General features: G+C 56.6%; 1 protein-coding gene across 1 annotated transcript; it reads left to right on the top strand.

Annotated features, from left to right (window-relative positions):
* The first annotated feature begins 1,688 nt into the window (after positions 1 to 1,688).
* On the top strand, positions 1,689 to 8,874 carry MMP9 (matrix metallopeptidase 9). Its single transcript, XM_052651084.1, has 13 exons — positions 1,689 to 1,826; positions 2,352 to 2,584; positions 2,939 to 3,087; positions 3,387 to 3,515; positions 3,604 to 3,777; positions 3,986 to 4,159; positions 4,564 to 4,740; positions 4,863 to 5,018; positions 5,764 to 6,049; positions 6,172 to 6,311; positions 6,751 to 6,901; positions 6,993 to 7,096; positions 8,676 to 8,874. Exons 1-13 carry the CDS (start codon positions 1,689 to 1,691, stop codon positions 8,792 to 8,794), a joined length of 2,130 nt encoding a protein of 709 aa, XP_052507044.1. The 3' UTR covers positions 8,795 to 8,874.
* Positions 8,875 to 10,025: the final 1,151 nt, after the last annotated feature.

The raw sequence follows: 10,025 nt of genomic DNA on the forward strand, positions 1-10,025 counted from the left end.
GCTGAAGACACGGGGGCGGGGAAGGGCAGCAGCAAGGATCGTAGGGTCCTGCTCTGTTTCAAGGTCACACAGCAGATTAGAGTCCAAGACCCCTCTTCTTCCGATTCCCAGATTCCTGGTTTTGGCCCAAATCATAAAAAGTGATCACAGCCATTTCTTGAATATTTGCAACATACACAGTCCAAGGTATTTTATGTGTTTGATCTCATCCTCACATCAATGTAGGGACAAAGAACCCTTTAAAATGTATTTTTATTTATTTTTCGAACTTCGCATACATTTATTCAGTTGACACTGATAGGCAGTGTGGGGGATGCAGATTTTTCTTTTCTTCCACACAAACCATTAGACAATTTCATACCATCTCCCCAAGTGGAGAAGTCTATATCAGTGCATACCCAGTGGGCAGAGAATGTAGTCAGCAGCCTGCTGTACAGATATTTACACATAATTACAGGGCCCCTGGGCTTCCTTGGTGGCTTAGTGGTAAAGAATCTGCCTGCCAATGCAGGAGATGCAGGTTCGATCCCTGGGCAGGGAAGATCCGCTGGAGAAGGAAATGGCAACCCACTCCAGTACTCTTGCCTGGCAAATCTCATGGACAGAGGAGCCTGGTGGGCTGCAGTCCATGGGGTTGCAGAAGAGTTGGACATGACTGAGCGACTAAACAACAACAGGACCCCTGCCACAGGATGTGCCAGGCTTGGCCCACCTCACCCCACCTCTCCAGTCTCTGCCCAAACCCTCCTCTCCCATCCCAACCTCACTGCCTTTAGCTACAATAAGTAGCCCGGGGCCTGGGACATAGCAGACCACTGAGAGGGCTGCTAGCCCTGAATGGTAGGACCCAGCCAGCTATGGGAAAGGGGTAAAGTTCAAAAGGGCCCCTTTTTACAGCTGAAGAAACAGACTCACAGTGGTGAAGACATTTGCCCAAGGCACTGAAGGAATGAGGCCATGTCTGCTGGCTTCCAGACGCCGCAATACTCCCACTGTCCCCACCTGCCCCTCCCCCGCACCGCTGTGCAATTCTCAAGGATCCAGCCTGTTGAAGACCAGGAATTGTCTCCATGGAATTCCCCGATTTCCACCAAGCGGAGCTCACTCCTTCTGCCCCCAGGTGGAGCAGGGAGAGGAAGCTGAGTCAAGGCAGACTTCAGGGAGAAGAGGGCAGAGCCTAGGAGTGTGAGGAGGGTCCATGGAGGGCGTCTGATCAGGAAGTGGGGATCGTCTGGCTCAGACAGAAGTCTCGGGAACTTTCCATCCTTCTTCCTTAGGCTGATCTCTCAGGGGTCTTCCGATGAGGGCTCAGGGAGTCCTCCAACCAGCCCTGCCTTCCTCCCTCCCTCTCACGCAGTTCTCACAAGCTCTGCAGTTTGCAAAACCCAATCCTTCCCTTGTGGGCCTGTGGTTTCCTGTTGGGTCTGGGGTCCTGCCTGACTCGGCAATGGGGGCTGTGGGCAGGAGGGAGAGGGGGGAGGTGGTGTAAGCCCTTTCCTTGCCTTCTCATGCTGGGACTGCCCAACACACACACACACACACACACACACACACACACACGCACGCCATGCCCTGAGTCAGCTCTTGCCAGTGGCCTGTCAGAGAGGGGCGGGGTCACTGATTCAGTTGACAGCCTCTTTAAAGCCCCCAGGAGGGCAGCTGCAGCCAGACCAAGTGTCAGCCTCACCATGAGCCCCCGGCAGCCCTTGGTCCTGGCACTCCTGGTGCTAGCCTGCTGCTCTGCCGCTCCCAGCCCACGCCAGCCCACCGTTGTGGTCTTCCCAGGAGAACGACGAACCAGCCTCACCAACAGGCAGCTGGCAGAGGTAGGCACACTCCCCCATCTAGAGCTGAGAAGGGCTGGCCTGGAGTTCCAGGAAGGGCGCGGGGTCTCGGACGAGATACTCTGGGGCTTGTTGTGTGTGTGTCCGGGGCCGGTGATGGGCACCTCTGGAGAACAGAGCACTCAGAATGGGCTCTGGGAGATTCTGGACAGGGACTGCTGGAAACAGGCTAATGAGGGTCTCCTAGATGGGCATGGGCACTGGGAAATGGTGAAGGGGCACTGGGGGGTTCTGGAGTGGCAATGGGCTGAGGGCAAACAGGGGGAAACCCTAGGGGGCCCTGAGGTAGGCACTGCACAGGGGCATCCTGTAGTGGAATGGAGCTGAGGATGTCCACATGGAGGGGAGATTCTTGGGGTGGGCACAAGCCCTGGTATCCAGGGTACCAAGTACTGGATATAATGTCTCATTGCTAGTCCCCGAGAGCAGAGAGGGTTGGAGTCCTGGCTCAGCAGGGCAGAGAAAGAGCTTCGGGGCTCTGCCACATCTCTGCCCTTCCTTCCTCAGGAATACCTGTACCGCTATGGCTACACTCCTGCGGCAGAGCTGAGCGAGGACGGCCAGTCCCTGCGGCGAGCTCTCCTGAGCTTCCAGCGGCGCCTGTCCCTGCCCGAGACTGGTGAGCTGGACAGCACCACCCTGGACGCCATGCGAGCCCCGCGCTGCGGCGTCCCAGACCTGGGCGGATTCCAGACCTTTGAGGGCGAACTCAAGTGGCACCATCACAACATCACCTACTGGTGCGCGGCTGGGCCCCGCGGGGGCGAGCGGGGCGCAGAGGGTGGCGAGAGGCGGGTTCCCGAGCGCCGCCAGTTGGCAAATACATCCCGTCTTAGGCCAGTCCATGGCTTTCACTGAATGTGCCCGCCTTGAGGCAAGTGGCACCCCCTCGGAGCCTCCATCTCCCCCGTCGGGGGAAATGGACCTCGCCAACTGACTCCATAGAGAAAAATGCGTCTGAAAGTGATTTCGAGCTGAAAGCGTGGAGCGCAGGCAGCGCTGTGTATCTGAAGTCGCGGAGACACCGGGTGGCGCTGCTGGCCCGGCTCCCGCCTCTCACTTCGGCCCTTTATCCTCCTGCCCTTTCCCTCCAGGATCCAAAATTACTCGGAAGACCTGCCGCGCGACGTGATCGACGACGCCTTTGCCCGCGCTTTCGCGCTCTGGAGCGCGGTGACGCCGCTCACCTTCACTCGAGTATACGGCCGCGAAGCCGACATCGTCATCCAGTTTGGTGTTAGAGGTGAGGACGCGAAGAAGGGGGAAACCGGGAGAATCTGAGATGGGGACAGAGGTGGGAGGATCAAAGAGAGACGAGAGGAGGGCCTGGACCTGGATTTCTCTTGCCTGTCCCCGACGCTCTGGCGGCCGCTCGCCCTTATGTCGCCCCCTCCTGACCGACACCTCACTGCACTGGGACAGCAAATGTTGGACAGCGGCTCTCAGACCGGATTTTAGCTCGCAGTTAGGCCAGCGTCCTTGGGCAGTGCACAACCTGCGCAACCGTACGCGGCTCACTCTCTTCTCCACCCGCTTCTTCAGAGCACGGAGATGGATATCCTTTCGATGGAAAGAACGGGCTCCTGGCACACGCCTTTCCTCCTGGCTCAGGCATTCAGGGAGATGCCCACTTCGACGATGAAGAGTTATGGTCTCTGGGCAAAGGCGTTGGTGAGATCCCGAGCTGCCCCGGCCCCCACTCCCTTCTCCTCTCACGCGCATCACCAGTCCCCCTGACCCCATTCCTCCTTTCCCGCAGTGATCCCGACCTACTTCGGAAACGCGAAGGGCGCCGCCTGCCACTTCCCCTTCACCTTCGAGGGCCGCTCCTACTCCGCCTGCACCACGGACGGCCGTTCCGACGACATGCTCTGGTGCAGCACCACCGCCGACTACGACGCCGACCGCCAGTTCGGCTTCTGCCCCAGCGAGAGTGAGTGCCCACCCTCCCGAGGGTCCAGAGCGCTGGCTCTTAACCCCAGCTCTGCCACTGATGCCGAGGGTGGCCTGCGAACCCCTCTCCTGTTCTCTGGGCCCAGTTCCCTCATCTGTGAGACGAGGCGAGAAAGGGGAGGAGGACACAGGTGGCTCGTGGGTCAGTAAACTGGCGGCACCTTCAGTTAATCGTGTGGGCCTCCCAGGACTCTACACCCAGGACGGCAATGCGGACGGCAAGCCCTGCGTCTTCCCGTTCATCTTCGAGGGCCGCACCTACTCCGCCTGTACCTCCGATGGTCGCTCCGACGGCTACCGCTGGTGCGCCACCACCGCTAACTACGACCAGGACAAGCTCTACGGCTTCTGCCCGACCCGAGGTACCTCTGACCCACCTACCTGATTCAGCCTCGCGTCCTCATTCCGCGTTGGTTCCCGAGCGTGGCCCTTCCACCCGTCCTTTGTCTTCCCGCTCCTGTCGGTGCTCAGGACGGCCTTGACTCGGCCTGCCGTCGCCGCAGCTCCTCCCCCAGCCTTCCAGAAGCCGCCGGTGCATCCGCGGAGGCTTGGCCTTTCAGCCAGGCTTGCAGCCTCCTCCTAGGTCTGCGATCCCCAGGCCCCGCCCATTATTCTAGCCAGATGTCGGCGGTGCCCCACAACTCCCCCTGGGCTTTTAAAATAAGCCTCCTAGTTTTTCTAGCTCCTCGATTGGCCCGCCCCTGGCTCTTCATTGCCCCCCACACCCCGCCTCCACTTGGCTCACCCGAGGCTCTGGTCTCTCCAGTCGATGCGACGGTGACCGGGGGCAACGCGGCGGGAGAGCTGTGCGTCTTCCCCTTCACCTTCCTGGGCAAGGAATACTCGGCCTGTACCAGAGAGGGTCGCAATGATGGGCACCTCTGGTGCGCCACCACCTCCAACTTCGACAAAGACAAGAAGTGGGGCTTCTGCCCGGATCAAGGTGGGCGGGGTGCCGAGGTTCCGTGGCTGGGGCCTCAGCCAGGGCAGTGGTGACCGGGAGGGATGCCCGGGGCTGGGAGCTCGGCCCAGGGCTCCGAGCTCAGGCTCCCTTCTTTCGTCCAGGATACAGCCTGTTCCTTGTGGCCGCACACGAGTTTGGCCACGCGCTGGGCTTAGATCACTCCTCTGTGCCAGAGGCGCTCATGTACCCCATGTACAGATTCACCGAGGAGCACCCCCTGCATAGGGACGATGTTCAGGGCATCCAGCATCTGTATGGTGAGGGCATGGGGCAGGGATAGAGGGAGGAGAGGGAAGGGCTAGGTTCTGCCGGCTCGGAACACCCGGAGAAGAGGGAGGAGGGGAGAGTTAGGACTCTGATATCTATCTTTGAGAGCCCTTGAGGCTGGTGGGTACAACTGCTGCCAGGTCAGTGCTTGGAGATGATAATAAGGAGCCCGGACTCTAGAGTGAGACCAAATAGGTTCAAAAGCCGGTCCAGCCACCATCCGGCTAGATGGCGTTAGATAGGTTACTTCACCCCTCAACTTCCTCATCTGTAAAGTGGGGCTAACACCTGCCTCATAGGGTTGTTAGGAGACTTCAGTGAGTTAGAATAATGCCTGGAATATAGCAAGCACCATATAAATGTTTGATAGTTCTGTTATCACCACTTATTATCATTAGTATGTTTCCACATCAAAACAATGAAAATATTAAAGAATCTGCTCCATAGTTTTTTTTTCCCCCTTCTGAAGATCAAAGGAGCTAATGTGCATTTATAAAGCTCCCAGCACTGTTTGACACCCAGTTTGAGAGCTCAAAAAAGGCTTCTCTCCCACCAGCCTGGGGGTGGGGGTGAGTATGTGAAAGGAAGCTACCAGCCCGGGGTTGGGGGAAGGCAGGATCCAACATCTGAAGTGGGGAGAGCGGCAGGGACCTCCAGGTAGGCACCAGGGAGCAGATACCCAAAGGCACAGAGATGCAAGAACAGCGATATGTCTTACGCGGTATCTCTTTTCAGGTCCTCGCCCTGAGCCTGAACCACGGCCTCCGGCCACCACCACCGCAGAACCCCAGCCCACCGCTCCCCCCACGGTCTGCGTCACCGGGGCTCCCACCGCCCGCCCCTCAGAGGGCCCCACTACTGGCCCCACAGGGCCCCCGGGAGCTGGCCCCACGGGTCCTCCCACGGCAGGCCCTTCTGCAGCCCCGACAGAGTCCCCGGATCCAGCGGAGGAGGTCTGCAACGTGGACATCTTCGACGCCATCGCGGAGATTGGGAACCGCCTGCATTTCTTCAAGGCTGGGTGAGGGGCGGGGCTGCGCGGTCGTGGGCGGGGGCTTGGAGGCGGGACCTGCCTGTGTCTCCCGGCCCACTGGCCGTTGGTTCCAGGCTCAGTGCCCCCACCCTCTCTTTTCGCGTCCCCAGGAAGTACTGGAAACTCTCTGAGGGAGGGGGCCGCCGGGTGCAGGGTCCCTTTCTTGTCAAGAGCACGTGGCCTGCGCTGCCCCGCAAGCTGGACTCCGCCTTCGAGGATCCGCTCACCAAGAAGATTTTCTTCTTCTCTGGTTAGTTTCCGTCTTTCTCCCTCCCCTGTGCTGTGCTTGGTCGCTCAGTCGGACTCTTTGCGACCCTGTGGACTGTAGCCCAACAGATTCCTCTGTCCATGGGGATTCTCCAGGCAAGAAGACTGGGGTGGGTTGCCATTTCTTTCTCCAGGGGATCTTCCCCACCCAGGGATCGAACCCGGGTATCCCGCATTGCAGGCAGATTCTTTACCGTCTGAGCCACCAGGGAAGCCCTAAACAAATTTAGCATGGCTGAATTTCAGCCCTCCTCACAGCACCCTGGCACAGTCCTACCGAGGGGCTCTGCTCCTTAGGCACAGAGACTGCGGGCACGCCTGGAGCGGAAAGGCCGGCCTCCCTGCGTTTTCCCTCTTGACATTCAAGGCGGGTGTGTACCCTACTCCCTGCCCCCAGACCGATGTGAGCCTCTCTCCGGCAGGGCGCCAAGTGTGGGTGTACACTGGCGCGTCGGTGCTAGGCCCGAGGCGTCTGGACAAGTTGGGCCTGGGCCCGGAAGTGGCCCAGGTCACCGGGGCCCTCCCGCGCCCTGGGGGTAAGGTGCTGCTGTTCAGCGGGCAGAGCTTCTGGAGGTGAGATTCCCGGGGAACGCCAGCAGGGGGAGCCCGGGCGCCATCCGCCTGCCGTTGGCTCAGCGCCTGTCTCCTCGGTGCCGTCCTGCAGGTTCGACGTGAAGACACAGAAGGTGGATCCCCAGAGCGTCACCCCCGTGGACCAGATGTTCCCCGGGGTGCCCATTAGCACGCACGACATCTTTCAGTACCAAGGTGAGGGCTGAGCGCCAGGGTCGGGGGGGAGGATCCCTCCCAGAGATGCCTCCCACGGTAGGTTCCCCTACCCTGTGTTGTTAGTCGCTCAGTCGTGTCTGACTCTTTGTGACCCCATAGATTGTAGCCCGCCAGGCTCCTCTGTCCATGGAATTCTCCAGGCAAGAATACTGGAGTGGGTAGCCATTCTCTTCTCCAGGGGATCTTTCCCATCCAGGGATCAAACCCGGGTCTTCCACATTGCAGGCAGATTCTTTACCATCTGAGCCTCCAGGGAAGCCCCTGCCTTAGTGATTGTTCAAGTTCTGAGCCAGAAAGAAAAAGCCGGTGGAGACTGAGGCAAATGCCCCGCATTGATGAGTTCCCCGCAGAGTCAGGGATCTTCCCAGACCATTTGAGGACACAGGGCCACAACCAGAACTAGAACCCAGATTTCCTGTCTTTCAGCTGGAAGCTCATTTCCCTATAGCACAGGACACCTGGTTTGCATGGAGGTTTTATTAGACCATATTTATCAAGTGCCTGTAATATGCTAGGCACCATGCTGCCACTGGGAATACTGATAAATAAGACATTTCATAGATGCGTATGTGTGTGACTTTGGGCAAGTCACTGCTATTCAGAGCCTCAGTTTCCCCATCTGTAAAATGGGGATGGTAGCTGGAGTTAACCCTTTCTCTTTCCCACTGCTCACCCTCAGTCAGCGGACAACTGCTGTTGGCTCAGCCTCCGAAATATTTACAACCTCCTTTGCAGACACCCTAGTCTAAGCCATGCTGGTTGTCCAATACCTTCAAATATATTTTCTGAGAGTAGGGAGGGGCTAGAAGGGGGAGGGCATGCAAGGTCGAAGGCACTAACGCAACCTGATCTGACCCCTCTCCTCCCCCCTCCCCATCCCCTCCCACTACTCCTGTCATTCCCTTTGCTCTGCTCCACTCACACCAGCCTCTGGCTGTTCTTTGAACACACCAAGGTCATTCCCAGCTTAGGGCCTTTGTGCCAGTTGTTCCCTCTGCCTGGAAGGTTTTTTCCCCAGATTGTCACTGGGATGCCTCTCTCTCAGCCTTCAGGTCTCAGCACTCAGGCCACCTCTTCAGAGAGGCCTTCTCTGGCCCTCATTGTCTATTCACTTGACTGCTCACTTACGTCTCCTTCATCGCTTTCCCTATTGTCAAAACCAACCTCCTTTACTTATGCGTTTGCTTGTTAATCATATGTCTTACCCCACCAGCATGTAAGCACCCAAAGAACTGAGATCAAGCCTGCATTTTCCCTCTGCTGTATCCCCAGTGTCTCTAACAGTGCTTGGCATGATGAATGTTGGATGGATGAATGGGACTTGTTGAATGAATTGTTCTGAGTATCGACTGTGTGCCAGGCCCTGTGCCAGTGCTTTACCTGGAGGCCTGTGCCCTCCAGCATCTCCGGGGTGGGGTGGGGAACAGACATGTCCTATGGAAACCTTGGAAAGATTTAGAAAGGGCAGGAAGCGTGATTGTAAAGACCATACTCCTGTTTGCGTCTGTGTGTGGGGAGAGCTGGAATCACCGCTCTTGGTCCACTTTCTCCCTTGCAGAGAAAGCTTACTTCTGCCAGGATCACTTCTTCTGGCGTGTGAGTTCCCGGAAGGAGGTGAATCAGGTGGACTATGTGGGCTACGTGACCTTCGACCTCCTGAAGTGCCCTGAGGACTAGGGCTCCCGAGCCTGCTTCAGCACTGCAGTGGGGGCCCCCTCGGGGACCCTGCCAATAGGGAATGAGCCAGTCTGCCGGATCCCAACTAGTGGATCTGTTCTGAAGGACGAGGAGGAGGGGAGGTGGGCTGGGCCCTCTCTTCCCACCTTCCTTTCTTGTTAGAATGTTTTTAATAAATGTGGATTCTTTAACCTTGAGGAGCAGATTTATGTATGGTATGCATGCCTGCATGTATGTATGTAACCAGCAGAGAGCTTATTATGTGCCAGGCGGTGTTCTAAAACACTTCATAAATATTAACGTTCAATCCTTCCTATTAGGAAGGTATAACGTAATTATTCCTATTTTATAGCTGAGGAAATGGCCAGCCTAATATTCATTCATCAAACATTTATTGAGCTCTGACATGGAGCCGGGCCTTGTGCTGGGCCCTGGGGATAGAGAAATGAGCTGAACGACGTTTCTCCTCTCAAGGACCGCTCAGTGGCCCTCAGATTCTCAGGTGCACGAGAGCCCTCAAAACTTGCTTAAAATGCAGGCTCCAAACTCCATCTGCATTCTCAGAAAGTCCACCTTAGTTACAAGGGTGATGATCCTGTGGCTGGTGGGGGATCACACTTGCAGGTGTGACCCTTTAGTCTAGAATAATGGTGTGTGTGTGTGATTCTGCATGTTGTGGTTGAAGTCAGGAAACCTTTCTCAGCCAAGAGGACATCTGAGCTTGAACTGAATCTGGAAGGGTGAGCAAGAGTTTCTTCCTGTGCAAGGAGGACTGTCTTAACCATTAAGCCTAAATATGTCCCTACTCTAACCCTCACCCATGTGTGCACAAAGCAACACCTTGATGAACGTGAACTGCAGCACTGTTTAGAGACTGAGAAACTGGCAACAACCTAAGTAAGCAGATGTAAGGCAGTGGATAAAGAAAACCCGGGTGACATACATGATGATAGGAATTACTCCTAGGACAGCACTGACTATATGCCAGGCACTGTTCCACATGCTTTAGTGCGTTAACACGGCCAGTCCTTAAAACAACCCTATGAGAGAATGGATACGCATATATGTATGGCTGAGTCTCTTTGCTGTTCACCTGAAACTATCACAACATTGTTAATCAGCTATACTCCAATATAAAATAAAAAGTTTAAGAAAACCCCACAACTCTATGAGACAGGTACTGCTCTTAACCTTACAGGTACTATTACCATTGCCATCACTCCCTCCCCCG

The sequence above is a fragment of the Budorcas taxicolor genome, chromosome 13 (assembly GCF_023091745.1).
Source record: "Budorcas taxicolor isolate Tak-1 chromosome 13, Takin1.1, whole genome shotgun sequence".
NCBI lineage: Eukaryota > Metazoa > Chordata > Mammalia > Artiodactyla > Bovidae > Budorcas > Budorcas taxicolor.